The 22,754-nt window shown below is 41.3% G+C and overlaps 1 protein-coding gene across 1 annotated transcript; it reads right to left on the bottom strand.

Annotated features, from left to right (window-relative positions):
* Positions 1-9,181: 9,181 nt before the first annotated feature.
* Positions 9,182-22,360, bottom strand: golga7bb (golgin A7 family, member Bb; the record flags this gene model as incomplete). Its single annotated transcript, XM_083923259.1, has 5 exons — positions 9,182-9,268; positions 10,653-10,754; positions 15,516-15,668; positions 16,683-16,808; positions 22,226-22,360. 5 exons carry the CDS (start codon positions 22,358-22,360, stop codon positions 9,182-9,184), a joined length of 603 nt encoding a protein of 200 aa, XP_083779385.1.
* Positions 22,361-22,754: the final 394 nt, after the last annotated feature.

The raw sequence follows: 22,754 nt of genomic DNA on the forward strand, positions 1-22,754 counted from the left end.
GTTTGCATGAGGAATAAAATCCACAAGTGTTTATCAAAATTGCACGCTTTAAAAGGACATACTGGTGCTTTTGACCCTATTCCTCTCATTCTCCTACTTAAACAATGTAGTCATCGATTGTTAAAGACATGGTTGTGTGAATCCGCTTTGTAGATTTCCCTATACATGTGTAGAAATGGGTTGTGGCATTTCAGCTAACTTTGATGTTTGTAAACAGAGAAGAAGATGGTTTGACAGATACTTAACTATATGTATCTTCTGTATCTACTCTGCCCGTTCAAACACACAGGGGGTCTCAGAACACACAGGTCGTTATACAAGACTCCGTTCAAGAAATGAAGCCTTTCTGTGTCCAGTGAAACTGGAGTTTATTAAAAATATGAGGCAATGCAGAAGAAATAAAATGAAAACACAATATTCACAGTGATGGATTACTTTGCTTCTCCACTTTAGACATATTGTATCTGGAGTAGAGAGATACATGACCTGCAGGATGGATGCTTTGTGTGTGTGTGTGTGTGTGTGTGTGTGTGTGTGTGTGTGTGTGTGTGTGTGTGTGTGTGTGTGTGTGTGTGTGTGTGTGTGTGTGTGTGTGTGTGTGTGTGTGTGTGTGTGTGTGTGTGTGTTGTGTGTGTGTGTGTGTGTGTGTGTTTGTGTGTGCAGCCGGTTCGTGTGTGGGCATGTGCTCCATGTGGAAAAATTATCCAAATTCCCTTTTTTTTTTTGCCGCACTTCAGACCACCAATCACAGAATGTCCCACAAACAGCATTTGCACAATATACACATGCCACGAAGCATTCACAGAAAATGACATGAGATCAGATATTCAGCAGACGGATATGTTAAGAAAATATTTGTACTGTACGGAAATGACCAGGAAAAAAAGGAGCGGAAGGAGATGAGAAGAAAAAGCTGTATGAACATGGATGTATACACTGCAGTGGCCATTTCTTTTTAGCAGCAGCCAGAGACTACATATGTTTATTTTTCTTTGTGAAAAAAAGCTTGTCCCTGATGCAAACAACTGTGCAGGCTTTTCTGAACTTTTCTATTTATTTGACTAACTTGACTGTGCCCGAACATTAAAACAAGTCAAGGACATTACAGATAAAGCTACTTCAACAACCACTTGAGTATGAATGGCATCACACAAACAGCTGGCTGTTAAACAGGTCGTAGGCGATTGTAATAGCCATTTTTTCGAAAGCATCAAAGATAATTAAACAAGTGATAACACGGTATTAAATTCAGTGCCATGTCATTTACTGAACTTTTTGATTTGATCCAGCCTCTCAGTATGAAGATGGCAGAAGGAATACAGTTCAAGGAAAATTATTTTTGTATTGTTTATTTTTTATAACTCGTATATCGTTAGCTATCATTTCTATCCATCTGACTACAATAAAAGGAATATCTTTCCATCTTTGATTTTCTCAACAACTGTTCATCTGATTGACTTCACACTTGGTGGGTGTTTTGCTGAGGAGGTGCAATGTTGAGTGCAAGCTTTTGAGATTTACGGGACAGATTTATTAGTAGTGTGTTATGTAAACACTATGTAGTGTATTGAGAAGGGACCCATATTAACTGTTAAACCACCGGACAGCATGCTGGGTACCTACAGTTCACTCTCCGTTACTCTCTGCATTACATTCAAGAACAGATAGAGAGACAGGAGATGTTACGTTCTAGCAAACTCAAACATTGAGACAAATGAGACGTATGCTTGAGCATTGCTAAGGGACACAATTATGTCATGGCAGGTGTATTGCTTTAAATTGTTACTACAGGAGGCCAAGCAATCACCCTGTTCTGAAACAGGAACATATGAACGGGCACTGCACCAGCTATGATAACATTGTGCTAACCAAAGTAACTGCTGAAACCTGGGAGCATGGCCACACTGAACAAAGTCTGATGGAGCTAGACACACGAGTAATCAGATGATCAGTAAACAAGCCATCAGTTTGGCCATTTTATGGAAAAAAAAATCCAAAAATGTTGGTAAAACTGTGCAAGCGCAAATGTGGCAAATAGAGCAGGTCAAAGTTAAAACAGGAAGTCAGTCTGTAATTTACCTCCTGTACACTTTTCTGAGCCCTCATGTTTCTTGCCCTGTATGAACTTGGTGAATACAAAATAATAATAACTGATTATTACGTTTTCAGAAAAAAAGACCAAGCCAGAAGTTTTGAACATGCATGTGTAGAATTTTTTTATCTCTGTTTTTTGCCTTGTGTTTGTTGTCAACTGTACACACCAAGGACTTCCTGTCAGCCATTATCCCTGTCTCGTCCCTGCACTCTGGGAGGGCAGTGACTGACACAGTACCATTTATTTGCCTTTAGAAACAGATCTAAGAAGAACGGCAAGCAATAACCTCTGTTTCCCAATTAACCAGGGGATCAGAAGTGACATTTTAACCAGAACCACACGTTTCCAGCCTCAGATGCTGGACATTGTATTTTTATGTAGCATTCTGGGCTGCACTTGGGGGAGGTCCAGTGGCAAACGCAACACAACGGCTGTCAATCACGTTGAGGTTAAATAAACTGAGGGGGGTATTCATGCCAAAGGCAACAGGCAGGGCAGCCGTATAGCGCAGAAAAAAAGTATTTAAAGTTGAGTCGTTTCAAAACCCGGGCTGAGCACAGTAAATCAGGCGCAGCCCAAACACAGACAGGCAAATGTTGAGAATCAGACAATCAGATACAACATCCACTCGGATGTTCAAAGGGTCTGTGTGTGTGTGGGGTTTTGTGTTCAGAATGTTTGTGTCTAAATCTCTCTGTTGCATCTCAGTGGTTTAATGCACAATCATAAGTCACCGTGAGCTTGAATTTGGGCAGATATAAATGTTTGGTCGGCCTGTGAGTGAGCACAGCCAGAGATTTGATGCCACATGAGACTCTGCGGTAGACTGCCAGAACACACCAATTATTCTTTTTGACTGAATTCCTGTTGTTTTGTTAGTTTTTGTTGAGCGAATTGAACTTATGTGTATTTGTGTGTGATTCCAGTCAAAATTTGATCATCATACTCTAATGTCACTACATGCTTGGCTTTTCTCTGATGTCAAGTGCTTTTCCCGAGGGGACTTCATGTTTGAAGCATTACATGCAAGCACACAATTGCAAACCTCAGTATAATGACTGCTTTGAGTTTGCCAGGCACCTCTGCCAGTCAAAATATTTCTAGAAAACAGAGGCAGCAGTAGGATACTGATTTTCTGTCATTTGCAGGACTAAACATTTTTTTACCAATCAATACCAGAAAGTGACTTTTTCCTTTGGGGAGTCCGTGACTCAGAATGAAAAGAAATTGTGGAAAAGGTAAAGCAGGTTACTTTTTTCCTGTTTAAAGAAAAAGGAATGAAAGAAGAGGAAGGGCGTGGAGGAAGTAGAACGGACAGAGAAAGTGTCATGCAGCCAAAGAACGAAGAATTTTTAAACTTGGAAACTCAAAACAATCGCAGAAACAAGCTGTAGCAGAAGGTGGGGGAACAAAGGAGGTCTGTGTAGAAGGAGAGTATAGCTTGTTAGTGCGAGAGTGACCTTTCCCCACAGGTGTTGAGATGTTTCTTCACTCCTCTGCTGTCTTTGGGAAAATATCAGTTCACTCTCACCCGCTCCTCTTCTGTCTCCACTCCTGTGATCAACACTAAGCCTCAATATCTGCCAGAACGTTATCGCTAATTCTTGGCCCTTATGAGCAGGCTATGATGGATCTACTGTACACCACTTATACACACATGCTCACACATACACATGTGTTCAAAAAGCAGCTCGAACGGTGCTCCGAAAAAAATGTTCAGAGAAACAAGTCGGTCTAAACTAAACCTAAATTCAATGTTCTGTTGGCCACTTGGGGGCAGTGCAACAAGCTGCAACCAAAGCACTGAAATTCTCACCTTATAGAGTTGATATGGTGTTAGTGTTTGCAAACAGCCGCTCATTTACAGATCTAGCAGACATGTAACGTTACTAAAGACCGATTTACAGGTCACCTTGTACTTGTCACCTTGTCACCAGGACCTTTAACGTCACGCTGACAATCACTTTCCTTAGACACCTGGTGGTTACATTCCGTCTTTATTTCTGTTTTTCATCCGTAGCTGTAACGTTTAAAGACGTATAGGTAATAGTTAAATGTGGATGTCCGGCATGTCTGATGTTTCTGCTGTGCTTATTTTATGTAATGTTACCGTGTTGAATGGCTGGCGTCTTTGATTAACAAAAGCTAGTGTTACAACAGCGGCATCTTACCGCTGGTCGGATTAACTGTTTTGTGGGTGTCGTCATTTTATTTAATCAGTGGCCCAACAGGTGTCAGACCTAACATTAGAAAAAGTGTTATTAATGACATTGCATCAAACATGCATTTTAGATGAATAAGACGAGAGTATATCTGGTTGTTTACAGGATTGATTACAGGATTCGGCGTTTTTCTACCAGGACATAAAGAAAACATTGAGATAGGGTTTTTTGATGCAGACTTGTGTTACTGTCCAATTAAGGGATTTATTACAAGGCAAGTTTGACATAGCCAGGCTTGTTTTGGTTGCCACCAACCCCTGAAGGAAATATCTGTCTCTTTAGCTGCTAATTCTGCATACATTTAATCGATTGGACTTGGATTTATATAGCTTCTTTCTCAGTACTCAAGGAGAGTCCAGGTGCCATTCATTCACGCATACATACATACATGGTAGTGGTAAACTATGATAGCAGTCACAGCTGCCCTGGGGCAGACTGACGGAAGCGTGGCTGCTAATCAGCGCCTATGGCCCCTCCGACCTCCTCCTCAGACATACAGCAGTCATACACATTCACACGAGGCAAGGTGGGCACAACGACTATGACACGCGTAGGGCCAAGACTTAGGGTAAGGGTTTTATCCCACAGGCAGTTTTTCTTTACTTAGTTAGCAATAATACGATTTTAAAGGGATATGGTACTCCTGTCTGCTTCTCCAAACTGGCGGTGTGATAATCACCATCTACTGTAGGCAACAGACAGTTTAAAAGTGCTTCGTTAAATCTCGCAGTCAATCTCAGCCCATTTCAGAAGAACAAATATTACTAGATTCTAAATAGTGATGCCTTAATATGGAAATACTCAAGCACCTCAATATTGTATGATAATTCCATAGTTACATTCCACCACTACCAAAGCATGAGTTTACCTTCCAGTCCGACCACCTCAAGATCCTGCTGCCCTCAGGTGACATGTTCATGATTGGTCTCATTGTGGACTTTCTTTCCGTGGACATCCTGAGAAATGTGTGCAAGAGAGAGACACGGCATGGATTGAGTTTCTATACAACACCATGAATTGAGCCTTGTTAGATACCAACAGAAGCCAGCAGTCACAATAATTATACTTCCATCAACATCATCAGACACTTTATTCATGTCTCGGAGACAGTTGAAACTCTTCTCCACAGTTTCTGAATAATAATCAGCTTTGAGGAAAAAACCCCCCACATGAATCCATTTAAATTAATGTCATTCATTTGATGTAAACACATAAACAGCATCAAGTTAAGATTCAAATTCTTCTCTCTTAGCAGCATAACTGAGGGACTTTGTTCACTTCTGGTACTCGCTTTGTTTAAACACACATATCATGCAGCATTAAACATCAATGCAGTATTAATCTCCCCGAGGACTCAACGAGGCTGGTACCAAGACTGTACACATCATCTTTTACATGTTTAGGAAGACATCATATTGCACTATGCATAATCTCTCACTTAACAGCATAACATACATACGGGACTGATGACTCCACCTGTCGGAACGAACTTGCCGCACTTTAAATACAGTACAAGATAAATATATGACATGTAGGAATTTACATACAGAAACAGACCATACATCAGCACTTGGCCCAAGTTTTATATCTCCGCTTCTCCTCCAAAGACAAGTGTTGGCACAGAGGTTATTTTGATAGTCGGTATAATAGAGGCTCAAGGACCCAAAGTTTTATCTGTTTCATGATAATGTACTTTTATCTTGATGCATATCTTTTTTATGAGAAAACGTTTAATATCTTAATCTTCACTCCCTTGGTTGTCTTCATAAATCAAATATGTTCTTGAAAGAACGAGCTACATAACGCCGTATTATATGACACACTGCTTCTATTTCACCTCAGCCTTACATTACAGGTTAACATTTTTTTGTTGATTCTTATACACTATTCACATGTCCATATATTCATTAAAAGAGTCATTTAGTTATTGATTGCTGTTAACATTCCCAATGTTATTTCTGCTCTTTCAATGTATTTATGGCACGGGGGTAGTTAAAACAAGACTATGAGTCAGGAGCATCCATCGTCCGGGCACCAAACTGTCATGTCAATCCATCCAATATTTGTAAAGATATTTTATATTCAGTCAGGAAAGTGTTGGAGCGAATGAAATACCAACAGTGCCAACTGTAGCATGACTAAAAATGTTAACCCATCCTTTGCATTTGGCACATTTCAGACTTCCCCCTGAGGATCTTCATCTTCACCCCTGTTTACCTCCACAATAATAACTGACATTGTTATGATTACTAAAAATATCATTAGCTACATTATAAACACTATTTGGGACAAAACAGAGCATAAAGATATTACACAGCAGCTCACAGCTGAACAGACGATATGCTTTCATAGCTGCTCTGTCACTTGATGCCCAAATTAGACATTAGAAATGTATTTAATACTGGGCAACAGTGATGTTTTGGAATTAAATAGCATTATGGCATTTCCCTCCAACTCTTTACACGTCACAAAGTCAGCATAACAATCATTGACAAAATTGTACAGTGCAATTCTTCTGTACATTTCATACATTTCTTTATACATTGTCCAATGAGCTCCTTTATTCACTTATTGGCAGTGTTGAGTCAGTTTTTTAATTAGTCAGTCCATCAGCCCCAGGTCGGGTATCCATTCCACCGGGATGAAACATGAAGGCATCAAAAAGAACAGGAGGCTGAACACAAGCACAACTGAACTCAACTGTTGTGTTAAACGGTATCTCTAGGTTCATCTCACTCATGCAGGTAGTAAAACGCCGAGTTGAAATTAAACTGTCCACTGACACTGACACAAGACATCTTTAATTGTAGAACTACTTCCCAGTGGGCGTTTTAACTTCAACTTGACACTGCTCTGGTAAAAGTACACAGGGCTGGTTGCATGGCCGGAGTTCTGCTAAGGGTTTTGCTCACAGATAACAATGTGGCTAAAGAAGAATGGCTACACCCCCAGGGTTCATTTAGATATCATGTTATGAGGCAAGTTTCAAGAAAACAAAAATGAAAATGTTAAAAAAAAAAAAGGAGACAGACGCTGTGGCAACAAAAATAAAACATACAGACGCTAAAACAAGGCTGAAGTTGTTTCAGGTCTTGTCTTTTGTTTGATGTTGTGTGGATGTGCTGTCTACTGGCATCAACATCCTTACTCATCTTTGATACATAAAGATCAGGTTTTGTCCCTCCAGCCTCCGCAGACACAAACGCGAGACAGGAAGCACTATTTCCCACAAAGAGGGAAAGAATGCATGCTCCTCGGGCTGCATTGTGTCTACTGGATATGTTGTACTAGAAATGAACCTGCAGGGCAGTGTGTGAATAAGTAGTTTTGGATGAATATTAAGTTTAAGTGAGGAGCTAGGAATTATTTAAATCTATCTTTTAGTGTTTTACTTCAGTTCAGAAAGTTCAGAACTTCCTCAGTCTGACCCTAGAGGGAGCTACAACTGTGTCACATAAAAACTGACCCCTACATATAGGATAATACGTAACTGATAAATGAAAGATGGCACCAATTAAATCAAATACTTTGATTATAGAGAAATTACAATGTGAAATCTTCATCTGCATCAACATATCTCTGTATTTCATCATGTTGGTATGTGCATGTCGAATACAAACATGTTCTAAAGGTCTGTTTTTTGATTATTATTGATTTAATTTAGCATTTTGTTTTATATACAGACTATTAGAAGTTAAGGTTCTTATCTCTGATCACAAAGCTTTCATCTCCGATCGGTAAGGCTAGGACTGTTGGCACATACACATATACAACACACTTAATACACACTACTAGGGAAACCGGCACAGGCTTTCAGGGCATAGGATTGCTTGCGTTCCCAATGAGCTGAGACCACAGAGAATATTGTCTGGCTAGGTCGACTTCAACTCTGCGTCTGCCAAAATCTGTGTGCAGGAACGCATGGCTACTAGCCACAGGTGTGTGTGTGTGTGTGTGTGTGTGTGTGTGTGTACAGTATATATATGCATGTGCTTGCATGTCCCCTTGTGTCTGTATGAGTACTTAGGCACGGTTGTGTACATGTGTATGCATGTAGGAGAGAGTGAGTGTGTGCGAGTGTGACCTGCAGCTGTGATGTGGATCACTAGTATCTGCTGCTGCTGTGAATGAGAAGGATAAATAATCCAAGGTGCTCTCTGTTAGCTGTTTGATATTGAAGCCAGCTTCATGTGAACAGAGCGCAGGGCCGAGCCATCTCACAGCAGGACCAATTTGCCAGCATTCAAAGCAGCTTGACCCAAACCACCTGACATGAATGCAATCATTCAGCGAGACTGGAGAACATTGGCTCTCCCAAGAGGATGGTAGTTTTCCTCCTTCCAGATTTCAGAGCTGCTGCACAGACGTGAGGCACATAGTGACAGTGACGCCGCCTGAAAACAATCACGCGTTGATATCCAGCTTAATCGAGAGTAAGCATGCTGAATCAGCTATACAACAGAGATGCTGTGACTCATGGAAACAGACGTGATGGAATGGGAAAAAAGGTAGATGGAAAAATTGGAACAAAAGAAATCATAATTATTTTGGTTTGGATAGCTATTGGAGAGTGAAAGATATTCCCTCACAGACACTCTGCATGTTGGCTTGTACATGTGTCTACGGCCTTTGAGTGTTGCACTTGTGTTTAGTCTGTTATCCAGTGTGTTTGTGTGAGCCAGCTCCTGTTCTCGAGGTGGTACATCGTAGGCCCCAGCAGGGAGAGTGTGAATGCTGTGAATCACCTCTTCGCCTTTTTGCTCTCCACTTAGAACCTGGTGCTCTCATGTTTCAGCATGCGGATGTTGGTAAGCGTCCCGCTGACCCTGTGGTGGTACCCGTAAGCCTGGCGCTGCCCCTCCAGTCACCGGGCGCTGCTGCCTGCCGACGACATGCTGCTGCTGGGGCTGGAGCTGCCTGAACCCCGGTCTTCGAACATGCTGATCTCTAGCTGAGGACACGGAGAATGTCAAGGATCTTCGCGACAGAGAGAGTATTAAAATACAGTGTTGAGAAAGTGCTGGCGGATACAATTCCGCAATCCCAGACAACAGCCCTGGATCCTGTCATATCCAAAACCTCTGCTCACTTATATGCGGAAAGCTAAAGCAGACCACAAAACTTTCAAAATCCACAAGTTTCTGGACCTCTCACACTACACTTTTCATTCCAGGGTGTTGTCATGTTAATGTGGGGGTGGGCAACCTACAGTAAACAACTGATTTCAGATGAGGTGCATTCATGAGAGTTTTCTACTCTCAGTGACTGTCGTAAATGATTGGAAATTCAACAAAAACACACAAAAAGTCGCTGTGTGTGTGTGTGTGTGTGTGCATTCCTCTCTCTGTGTCCCAGGTTTCTGGTAATTTCTCATTGGATGCTGTTCATCTCCTGTCTCTGACTTGTCTCCAAGGTGCTTCAAATACATCTGCATCTTGTTTCTACTTTAAAGGGTTTTTTTAGAATCTGGAACTTGACAAGGTGAAGATGTGTCTCAATACTTCTCAAACTAGATGAGCCAACTCAAGGGTTTTTGAGTCAGATCTCAAAGTGATAAAGGTGAGACACATCCTATGCTGTTCTTTGGGAGAATGAGGTCTCTAACTAGCCTTCCTTCAGAAACAGAGACCATATTGTATAGGAGTGTGTTGACTAATAAGTGTTGGTAATATGTTGGCCCTGTGACTTGGAGCCTGTCCTGGGCCAGGTCTGTGTGATGGTCTGCTGGACATATTCTCTCTCTTCCTCTGCCTTTTAACCACATGAGGAACTGTGCTGGGTTCACTCCTACTGACAAAGAAAGACACACATCTGGCCACCTCTGAAAACCATAAAAGAACATACATATGAGCCATGTGAAGAAAAGAGAAATATCTGAATGATATGACAGAAGATGATCTGAGCTAACAAAACAAAACATCACAAGTGGGTACACACCTTAGGCTGGTGATTCATCACATCCCCGTTTTTTTTTTGAACCTTCTGTTATCAAAGGACATTTAACATGCTTTTTTCAGCCCTGCCCGGCCTCAGATTTAGTCCTGGGAATGACTGTGGGCCATTGAACAGCTCCTCCACAGCAGCTGGAGTTTAAGTGCCTTGTTCAAGGGTAGATTGGTTGTTTTTTTATGAGGAAGAGGAGGTATTTCTGATTCATTTATCCAGCCCAGATGTTTCTAGCAGCTCCAGTGATTCTAACTAGTGACCTTCCACCCATGAAGCCTAGTATCTGCAACCTCTAAACTACTGCCACATCCTGTCTGTCTGTCTGATCGTTCCGTTTGTGCCTTTATCTATTTGTTAGACGCATAAAGCAGCAGATGAGCAAAGGATACAACCCTCATTCCTCTCTCTATGGGGTCTGTGAGTAGCAGACCCCGAGGAGCGTAGATCTTCTCATTCTGCTCCTGGATGTAGCCTGATATCTTCTTCAGCACCTGGAATAAAACAGGGGGAAGAGAGAGGTTAAAAAAGGACAGAGGTACATGTAGAGATAATCTAGATTTGACTAGAACCATTGTAGACATAATGAAAACCTGAAATCACATGAATAACATGTGATCTAGTACAAATAATCTGTACAGACATTCCAACGGGGGATCCATTACTGTATATGCATATTGCTTTTTGAAATGCACTCTTTTTAACATGTTATAACTATGTACCTAAACGAGGCTAAACAAGGGCAGGGCTGCAGCAACTTTAATCTCTTCCTGTGCAGTCTTGGGTGGAAAAAATGAAAAATGGAAGAAATGAGTTTGCAGTCCTTCTGTGCATAGTTAGCAAACGGCATTCGATACTGACTCTCTCGAGTTGTTGCCCTCCTTTATTTTTCCTGAACATAATAATCTAAACTCAAAGTAATTCCATTATGCTCTAAGTACAGCAGTTATTTTTATACATAGTTCCAAGCCACTCATGTCAAGCAAGGCTGCATGAATTGAATTACTAAAATTGACGAGCATGAGCTTTTCTCTTTTTGAAGTTTTCCATTTAGAAGCTTTAGTTCCTAATTCCAAGGATGGCTCTCTCAGGCTAAATGTCATGCCTTGGTTAACTGTCAGGGCAATTTGGAAACACTCTAAAATGTGAGGTGGACAGTTTATTTGGATTGCACTGGCACTGGATTTATTTCTCAGTTATGCAAGTGAGTATTGCATCTAAATGTGCTAAAAACCACAGAGCAGCAGCGGGGTGAAGCTGAGCGCTAAGTCAAGACCATGAACTGGCACACATATTCAAACAATCATGCCTGTATACATTCCCCTGCGCATTAACTACACACACAGTTTGCCCTGGAGACTTGGAAAGTGTTTATGAAAACCTAAGCACTCTGATGTAGTCCCATGTTGCTTCTGATAGCAACCAAATGACTGCTGAATGATGCTTGGGATGCTGAATGGACAGATATTAGCTAAAGTGACATCATTAGAGCAGCTTATTCAGCCTCAGCTATGCTTTTGTGGACACCAACAATGCTGATGTGCCATGCCTCTCCTAAACTCTGCCTAACCATGTCAATCAGCCAAACCACGCTCCACTGGGCCTCATGTAGACTGAGAGAACTGTCACCACTCCTGAAAAGGAGACACAATCTTTAGCACATCTGCATGTCTGTACGAATACAACACACATTTGTATCACTTAAAGAAGTGACAGCATTGCATACTGTTTATTTTTTTGTATATCAAATGAAAACAAAGTTTTTTTTAATGCTTTGGCATTATTTTTGTAACATTAGCATTTGTTTCTAGTCACCACCTTAGTTGCTGAGATCTAGGGACACGGCAACATTGCTAAAATAAAGTCCAATTGTGAAAGAAACATGAGCTGAGACAATCGGACAAGTATTATTTTCAACTTTATTAGGATGTCAAGCTGAAATTGACGCCACCTGAAAATATTGGTAACCAAGGGGTTTGTTAAAAACCAGTATGATTGTCTGGTCGTTGGTTTTTCTTTCCCAGTCAGACTTCTTTTAAACAATCAATTGTTAAAACTACAAAAAAAGATACAAGTTACAATTATCCAATGATGTATTGGGATGTAACACTTTTGTGTTGGATTTATTGGACCTGACAGATTCAATAAATCAGACGTGTTCAATAAATCACAAACTTAAGCATCTGATTTATTGAACATGTCTGATTTATTGAATCTGCCATGTTCAAAAGTGTGTGATTTATTAAATATGACAGCTTCACTTCCCTTTTGTAAGTTAACTAAAGGTCACTGCGGCACACAGCCTTGAGAGATTAAAACAATAGAGAGACTGAGCAACACACTGAGCAGCGCTCCTCTGGGATGTCAAAGGCTTGTTACAGCTGCAGGCACAGCTGCTAATATAGTGACCCCTGCTAGCAGAGACTAAACCACAGAAGAATACTTCTTTCTGTCTCCCACTGGAAGAAGAAGAAGATACTTTTCCTATGAAATGTCTGGAAAATGTTACAATCGGGGCACAAACAAGACATGAAATTCCTCAGTGAAAAGCCTATAAGAATTCATCAAAAGACAGTGGTTTGCTCCAATTTTCCGCTCTAAATCGATCAGATCTATGTCAAGTACACCTAAGCAGCAAGGAATCAATATTCGGCTTTGAACAATGAAAGCATCTCCACAAACACAATACAAACTGTGTCTTTTGTTATAATCTCCATCAAAAAGAATGAAGCATCATAGAGAAGAAGAAGAGACACACAGAGCAGAGCCCTGACTAATTGGTTTATTGCGGTCCGGGGAAAAGGCCAATCCTTTCACTGCTAGCAAGCTCTCGGGGCAGCTCAATCCTCCTCAGCGTAACAATATGACAGTCAAGTAGACAAGCTGTGCGGCCGTTGTACTGGCATGTCTGCGACAGCCCTTCTGGGAAAAGCTTTGCGAGTGTGTGTATATCGCCTAAGAAGCAAACTTGTCACAGTCGGTTTCAAATGCATGCCACAACTGTTTATTCCTCTGCTAGAATGAAAGTTGTTTATGTCACCAAGTGCAATATAAAGGAAACTGTGTGTGCATACATGCATCTGACTGAGTCCCATATGCACAGCCACATTCTTGTGAATAATAGAAGAACAAAAAATAGGAGATGGAGGGCACATAGTATGCATGAGGGAAGCTTTTTGAATGCTTGTGCGAACACATACCTGTTCCGACATGCTGGGAGCAATCAGTGTCCTTTGATAGGGTGAGATGTACTGTAAGCATCAATGGCTCTGGGTGCTCCGATGAATCTGCAAACTGATCCACGCTCGCTGGTGTGTGGCCTCTTTATCAGCACACACACGGACGTACACGCACAGCAACAACTTGGGTGGGTATATTTGATCATCGTCAGTCGTAACGTCATTCAGCCAAGATGATTAAGTTAAACAAGTAAATAAACAGCTCTCCTGTGGGGTTGATAGAATATCAGCGTCTCAATGGAGCGGCACCCAGCTGACAGAGAGATGAAAGGAGCCTCATATCAGGCTGTTTGTGCATGGCTTCAACACAGCAACAAGTCCTTTTGTGCTTTTTGGTCAAGCTCCCAGCACCTCAGAACTGCTTTGATAAAGAAATGTTTACAAAAACGCAACAAGGCTAGGGAGATGAATGTTGTGGGTGACAGAGATCAGAACACTAAGACGTGCTGAGACTTCACGCCACCTCCAGTTTCAACTAAAACACCGGTACCGGTATTAATCAAACTCACTGTGTGTGTGTGTGTGTGTGTGTGTGTGTGTGTGTGTATGCGGTCGCGTTATGTATACGTGTGCTTTTGCTCCTTCTCATGTAGCAACAAGCTGCAACCAAGCCGTGCAGAGTTTTAATCAGCTGCCCTTTCTCAAGACGGACATCATGTTACAGTTGGCGTGCCCTGCCTTGCCCACCGGCACACAAGTGAGGGCTTTTATAGCGGGTTTTTACAAAACTAGCAGACGGACAGCTGGGGGGGACATTGTGCAAGAGAGGATCAGATTGTATCTCCTGTTTTTTGGCTCTGCTGCTCTGCGTCAATGGGTCTACAAAACTATGTGTTTTGACCTCGGGGAGCCATAGTGCATTAGGACACACAATACAATACGTTTGTGTGTGAGAGAGAGCTGGCTTTAATAAAAAATGGACAAATATGGGAGTAAATAAGTGGATGTGGATGGGCAGTGGAGTTTATAAAAACCAGCTGTTAATGAATAATGGTTTAGCTCAAATATGGCTCCAACTATGCATGGTGAAAGGATTATGATTACCTTGATACATTTAATATTAAAATGATTTCATGGCTGAATATTTATCATGGTAGCATGCTTGGAGTTTGCATGATTTCCAAAGGTCTACGTGGGTATTTTTATCCAGGTTTTTCTCCTCACATGCATGATATTTGCTGAGTAAGGTATTGGTAAATCCTGTGTGAATGTGTGTTACTCTGCCTCTCAACCAATACTCTACAAGAATGATTGGATAGTCATCATTTTTCTATATTCAGTCCACTGCAGCAAACAGTGTTTTTTTCCCCTTAAGGCTTCATCAGATCTGTGATCCAGTTGTCCTAACAGACTGTTATGAGCCGGTGGCCTCTGGACTAATGATCAAGTTTTCTATAGAAGATCTATTTTATCTGCACAAAGAAGATACCAAAAAAAGCTCTATAAAAACTGAAAGCTGTGGAGGCCGAATTTCAGGAAATTAATTTCATTTCAGGAAATATTTGCTTTTCTTCCCAAGAGAAGATGTAAAGGCTGATACATGGACACTCTCATATCTGTGCAATAAGTTTACAGCTAGAGACAGAAAGTAATCAGCATTTTTCACAACAGAAATATTAACTTGTTATAGTGGGAAAAGCACAGGTGTTACTTATAACATTCACAATGGCTCTGTTCTATTCAAGTGTCCAAGTAAGCCAGTGTGACAGTGAGCACAATATCAGGATCCTGAAACTGAAACATGGAATCCGGCCATCGCTAATTTGATCATTTACACTAGTGCTCTTCCTACTGTGACATGTCAACATGTCTTCTGTGAAAAACACCCTCTGGCCTTTCTTAGCAAAAAGGAAACCACTGGACTGGCTAAGTCCAAAGATTAAAAAAAAGGCCCCCAAACACATCTAGCTCACTAATTAACATGTTTTAACTTGTTTTTATTTATTCATAACACAAACAGTTGTGTAAAAATTACAACTTTAAATGCTAATACTAAGGTGCACACAGGTTTATTACCTTCTCATAGCGAGTCTCCATGCAGAGGAAGACAATGTAAGCTGTTGCACAAGCCAGACATCCTTCCAGGTACGACTGACCTCCAATTTTTTCAGCCTCAATGTAATAAGAGTTCAGGGTCTTCACCGTCTCCTCAAGCAAAGTTCGCTCAATCTACTTACAAACAAAAAACAGACATCCAGGTAGAGACATGGATGGAGGCATGCACACACACACACACACACACACACACACACACACACACACACACACACACGCACACACACGCCATAAGGACTGTGAAAGTAAAAAGTGTTCTGGCATCACTGTGGGAACAAGCTGTTCAGATATAAAACAGCTTGCCAAACATACCAGCTGCATTCTGCTCAACCCAAAATATATCAACACACCTCACTTGAAGAATAAGAAGAAATTTGAGGGTAAAATGGAAAAGTACTCATAAATGTGACAGCAATGGATAGTGGCTTGAGCATCTATCAAAGAACATTAACATTTGCTTTATTAACAATACCTTTGCACCGACTCCCTCTGTGTTTCTCTCCGTGTTTATGTTTCTTGTTGCTCTGTGTGGGTGTGTGCGGGTGTGTGTATGCGTGTGTGTGTGTGTGTGTGTGTGTGTGTGTGTGTGTGTGTGTGTGTGTGTGTGTGTGCTTGTGTGTGGACTGTCTGCTTTAGGTGCTAATTGTTGGACAAATCTGCTAAAATACTCCAACACCATTCATGGGCGCTAATATAGCAAGGTAAATAAGAGATCATATTCCCTACCGCCGCCCAAAGTAAGTGTGAAAATAAAAGCTTTAGGGCTTCTCCAGCTACACTTTTCGTCTGAGCACACACAGAAGATCTTTAATATTGCCATACGGTGTTTGTCTGTTGAGTTAGAACTGCAGGATATTAAAGGTCATGCTGTGAAAGTTTGTATCCATTTGTGGATGGGAAGACTTTGTGCATTAACTTACAAGTTTACGTCAATACACAAGCCAATATCCATCATTCACATGTGTTCTCTCACTCAGGGTGCACCATTGTAGTAATCATATTAAGCTATATTGAGCCATCACTCCTTTCTGTGTTGGAGAGTGTGGGTGGTGTTTCAGGTGAGTTGGGATTTTGACAATATATTACATTTACCTAGATGTGTGTATGTGAGCGTGTGTTTGTGCTCACCCTGTTGTCGAGCTCTGCGGGAAACTTGGTCTGGAAGCGGCAGACAGTTCCCTCGCTGTAGTCTCTCTGTACAAACACCTTTGTTACCAGCGATGCACTGTGCCTCAGTTCCTGAAGGTTATGAAACTGAGTAGAGGAAAAGCATGTATGTTAAAAGTTATGGCCCAAAATACATTCATGCAGGTACAAGAGCAGCACGTTTCTTTGAAGTATGTTCTGTCTTTTGGATCCAGTGCTAGACTGTGGCTCCACAACCAGATACAGAGAATTAAAATGTTCTTACAGTCTGACCAAAAACCATCTCACTACATAAAGTTTTTCAATATTTCTTGGTAGTTTTGAGCAACAGGGCTACACAGTGAGAAAATGGTACTATGTTACAACATCAACAGTAGCACAGGCATACTTCGACATAGTTAACACTCTCACCGCATTCCTCAAGCATCAGCAGGCCCAATTGCAGTAATAACGATCACTTTGAAAGATGACCCTTTACAGCACTTTGGTTCTGAGTGGTATGTTGTACAACCAAACAGTCATTCCCCTGAGAAGAATACAGCAGCAAGCAAGTGGGCCAGTGTAACTTGCCCCCTGCTGATCTAAATTGCTCCCCTCAAGAGGAAGGCAATTAGAGATACAGTAGAAGTGTAAAAGGAGAGAGAGAGTGTTGAACAAATCGGGGTGAGAAATAGAGTGAGAAACGGAAAGAGAAGCATTTATTCATTTCAGAGCTTCAAGTAACCTCGTAAAAACTCCCTATTTCACAGAATGTGCTCAACATTTGCCTTATTATAGTCACTAAATTTTATTAAAAGGATCGTTTGGCTAGCTACTGCAGTTTTGTTAAAATTGAAAGTGAGCAGAGTCCCTGTTTATGAAGTTACCTACATGTACTGAGCCTGAAAGAGTCATTTTCCAGTGAGCTGACATAGTACAGTGCCAGCCTTTCATCTCTATACAGGGTATATCACTCACGACTAAGAATAGCATCCCAGCTTCTATTTTCGTCAGCCAAACGCCAAAATCATCTCACAGCCACTAGATCTTTCTGTCTGCCAGAGCTTTATACCCCCCCACCCCCACCCCGCCTCCTTCTCTCCGCGGTATCTTCGGGGCATCATGATGAACAACAAGTCCCTCTATTAATAGAAGAAATTATCAGCACACAATTGAGAATAATTTATCCAACTTAGAATCAGCCGGCCAAGAATCAGGTCCATTAAGAATATACAGGTTCTTGTGTGTGTGTGTGTGTGTGTGTGTGTGTGTGTGTGTGTGTGTGTGTGTGTGTGTGTGTGTGTGTGTGTGTGTGTGTGTGTGTGTGTGTGTGTGTGTGTGTGTGTGTGTGTGTGTGTGTGTGTGCAGGTGTAACGTATGCACGCAAATATACACTATACATGGGAGTATATGTGTAAGAAGCAATATCACAGGGTGAAATCCTTTTTTAAAGTTCCTGCATTCAAATGTTTTCTTGAGTGGGTTAAACTTTTTTTATGTCAAAGAGGTAAGAGGTTAGTTCTGCTGCCAGATGTAAACCCCATACGTCCAGTGTTGTTGATTAAAAAATGAAATAATGGAAAAAGGAGGGAAGGAAAGAGAGAAAGAAACAAGGAAAGAAGGGAAGAACAAAAAAGTGGGATGGATTAAAAGCAAATTAGATTGGAAGAAAGACATGAGGAAATACTGAAGTAACAAAAGAAGTAAAGAGTTAAATAAGTATACGGTAGATAAGGAAAAACAGTAAATAGATATAAGATATAAGAAAAGAAAGAAAAAAAGACGAAAGGATGCAGATGTTTCAGTTGACAGGACTCCAGTGCAGAGGCATCGACTCACACGCACTGCAAGTTGGACATCACGGTGTGTTTTGGCTTGTTTTTACCCAACTGACCTCTGTCTTACATCTCTGTGCTACACGTAGCTCACAGCTGAGCAAAGCAGGACGGAATCATGTTTCTGTGTGACAACCAATCAAATACCAAGTACATTTATTTGTCCAAACGCACAATCTCAGCGGACATCTCTCCCACCACTCCCCTGATTTTAATGAACTTGGAAACTTGTGTTTCAGAGTTTAAACCAATTGGTGTGATGGGGATGTCGGGATTAAAGGTCAAAACTAATGCTGATCTTACAAAATGTTGTGGCAGCCAGTGTGTCCTGCGTCACGTCAGGTCATGATCTGATTGGGTGATTTGTAGATGTGGGTCATAGTTGCAGTTACTTGAGAATTTGGTCCTAAATTTGGTACACAAATATGTACTTCTCTAAGCTTTTAACCTCTTACAAGATACCTACAATTTCCAAAGTCAAGCATTCATTCCACTTTGATACTACAGTACTTCATCAAATATTTGTTTAGTCACATGCTGTTGATGTATCCTACGTGATCTCATGGGAGGGCGTATAAATAACACGCCACTTTTCATGACTTTCATGACTTTTCGCGTGCATGTCTACGCATATTAAGCTTTTCGCGTGTCATTTAACGCCCGTAGTTCCCCAGGGTTAGGGTTAGGGTTAGGGGTTAGGGTTAGGGTTAGTGTTAGGGTTAGGGTTAGGGCATTTCACGCCTGTTATTTCAGCCATCCTTCACATGAAATATTGATTTAAAAACAACCCTCTGACAGAAAGCTCCACCACTTCGTATTTCTCCGCAAGGTGGCGGAGAAATACGAACACGTGGGTTTTCCCTCCATGACATTTGTGCGTCAAATGACAACGCCATCTCTGCACTATACAAGTCAATTGAGACTACATGGCGTGAAATGACACGCAAAAATCATGAAATGCGTTGTAATTATACGCGAGATGGCTTGAGAGAAATAGCGTGTCATTCACACGCCTTTTGGTGATACCAGGCTGATGTAACTGGCAGAGTGGTTGAGTCCATTTAAGACCTGAAGATAAAGGTTTTCTGCTAGTGCTATGTTTACTTCCCTGCGTGGGAGTTCAGAGTTCAAATCCAGCCTATTACTGTGTCTAAATATAGTACACAAGAAGACAGCAATGTTAAAATGCCACACGGATCACACAGGACTCTGTTAGGAAGCTCTGCAGCCCTGTCTGACTTCTCCTTCCACCCACACATCTATGACTTTTAGTATGTTTTCTATTGGTGTGCACATTGATTAAAGACAGTGAGATAAAAAGGGAAAATCCGTCAAAGAAGGGGGTACTTATCATTAGTTAAGAGGCTCGTAAAAACATACTGTATTAAGCAAACAAAAGATGGAAAAAAAATTAACAAAGCAGCAAATCACAAAAAAATGTATGTAGAATTAAACACTGGCTGATAGACAAAAAAAAGTGAAGAACTAGAAGTAAAATGCATCAGTGCCCTCTCATTACCAAATATGTCACTTATGCACTTTGTGAGAATCAGGTGCATTTTCATTTAAGTTAAAATATTATAAGTTTTATAATGAAAAAAAGATGACCAACATATGTTCATTCTCACTCTGATATCCTCCTTGTCTTTTCCTCCAGTTTGAATCTTTGGCCTTACTCTCATTTCCATGACATGGTACGTAGTCTAGGCCCTCCGACTCAAGGAACACATAGTTACAGTACGGATGAGAGCTGCCAGTGGGCAGATATGGCAAAGGAGAAACATACAACTACAGCATGCACAGTTAACACACACACTCAGAGCTAGACGTTTCCTTCTTGTCTCACACCTCTTTCAGCAATTGTCTTACTTCCAGCTCTTTCTTTTCATCTCTTCATAATATAACTGGTCTTCTGCCATCGTTTGATGCCAAGCTGGACTAACCCGCTCTATAAATCATTGACGTTTAGACAGTGTTGACAAAATAGTCACATCTCATCTAGGTGGAAGACCAGTGACTGCGGGGCCGAAGCTGGAAGAGGAAATCTCTTTTGGATAAAGCTAGAGCATTGTTTCAGTGGAGAGCTGAAATCTGTGCCAGCCTGCTTCGAAACAATATTCATCAACAGTGTAATACTCCAGCCAGGGCTAGCCTAAAGACTCAGAGGAGGATCTGGCAGTAGTGTACCTAATGGATAAAGAGAGTGTCCATGCAGCACAAACAGTCTGCAGAATGAGCTGAGTGTTACTCAGTCATCCAATATAGTAATTTGCTGAACTGGCATACGATAAATATCATAGAATGAGTTCTAATATGATATAAAAGAGACAGAGAGAGAGAAAGAGAGCGAGAAAGAGAGGGGCAAGTGGATAAATTATAATAAACTGTGTTGCTCATCTCAAACTCCCATCACTGATGGTTACAAACTGCAGCAGCCTGTTCACATTAAATATGCCATGGATAATTGATGGACCTTGGACATAAAATCAGTCCTGGTTGCACGCAATGGATGTGTTTGTCAGCATGTGCATGTTGTGTTTGTGTGCGTGTGCGTGTGTGTGTGTGTAATTGATGGGGCTTGGACAGGGATACTGGCAGACCACCAGAGGAAATCAGGGCCACTCTGCCAATGTCTTACAGACTCAGGGTAAAAAAAAAAGAAATACAATCATGAATCCTGCCCAGCTTACTGTCCACTGCATATCTACCTGAAGCACCGTTAAGCTTGAATTACTGCTTCACTCACTCATATATTGGATGATTTCATGTGTATCTAAATACATGAATACATATTAACACATACATACTCATGCAGGCATATATTGCTTGCACAAGCGTAAGCTGGCTCAAACTTCTGAAGTGATGGCTTTCTCCTCTAGTGAGATCATCATTATGACTAAGGCAGCTGTGTCTTCAGCCTTATGGCGACATCACCTTGTGTGTGTGCGTGTGTGTGTGTGTGTGTGTGTGTGTGTGTGTGTGGGGGGGGGGGGGGGGGGGGTCGTGCTGTGCTACTCTTAGAGCTACCAGGCATTACTGAAGCTACAAATGCACCAGGAAACACTGTTGTTACTGTAAGGAATTAGTAGTTATAGGCTACCACTGATTCCTTATGTGGCTCAATTAAAATGCAAGGACAATTGGCATGCAGCTAATTTAAAAGTATGACATAGGGAAGGACAGAGAGTGAAAGAGAGGGAGAGAGCCTGTCCCTGTCCATGGTGCTGACTGCTCCATCATCACCATCATCACTCTCATCAGGCTCCTCAGCTTTGAGCCTACAGAGCTGGATATTCTCTTCTTAATGCATGAGAAAAACTATGTATGGTTGCAAAAAAGAGAAGGGGAAAATCCCTGCGTGTAATTACTGAGCTCATAAAGTATGATGAAAGTAAGTGAAATGGATGCTCCTGTATGAAAAAAAAAAAATCATGCGTGAAGAGAACGTGCCATGATTCTGCTACTCAAATAAAAATGCACACTAAGCCAGGTCCAGTCAGCTGATTTGATTAAATTGAGGCACCATTCACTACGATGAACCACAGAATCCGGAGGCACGAGTAAAGACATTCAGTTTACAAGATTGCATTTCGCAACCTGCATTTCTTGGAAGAAATAAAAAGAGAACAAACGGAGGAGGAGAATTCTTTTTCGGCTTTTGTCCATAAAATACTAAAAGAAGAAAGGCAGCGGAAGAGCTGAATTTCTTACCTCTGTCGCCATATTGCGGTAAGAGGGTGCAGGATCTGTCCCGTGCTGAAAACGACAACCTTTTGCTCGTGCTGTGTGGGACAACGCGACTGTAGAGCGTTGGCAGGAAGACTGGAGGCGCGAGCGCGCGTGCATGCATGTGCGTGACTGAGCGCGCACCCTTCGAGTGTTATCGCGGGGCAGTGGGGGGGGTTATGCTAATTACATAATATTTTAGAATAGAATACAGAATAATTTGCTTTCAGAAAGGTCAGGCTTTCAAAATGCAAAGTATTCACAGTTGATTTAGGTCGGTGTTTCTTTTTGTGGACTATTAATAATTGCATGTTGTATTGTGCTCCTGGTTTATCAGTTTTTAAACACGTGGCTCATGTGGTCTCTTCTCCTATGATTGCTTTCATGTATGTTGCTCTATGCCAGTGTAAAGCTCTGTATCTGACTTAGCTCTGCATGTGAATAGTGCTATAGAAATTAAAAATGACTTATTTATTTACAACAACAACTCACATGTCATATTGTGAGTCCCCAA

This window comes from Echiichthys vipera (genome assembly GCF_963691815.1).
Source record: "Echiichthys vipera genome assembly, chromosome: 11".
Taxonomy (NCBI): domain Eukaryota; kingdom Metazoa; phylum Chordata; class Actinopteri; order Perciformes; family Trachinidae; genus Echiichthys; species Echiichthys vipera.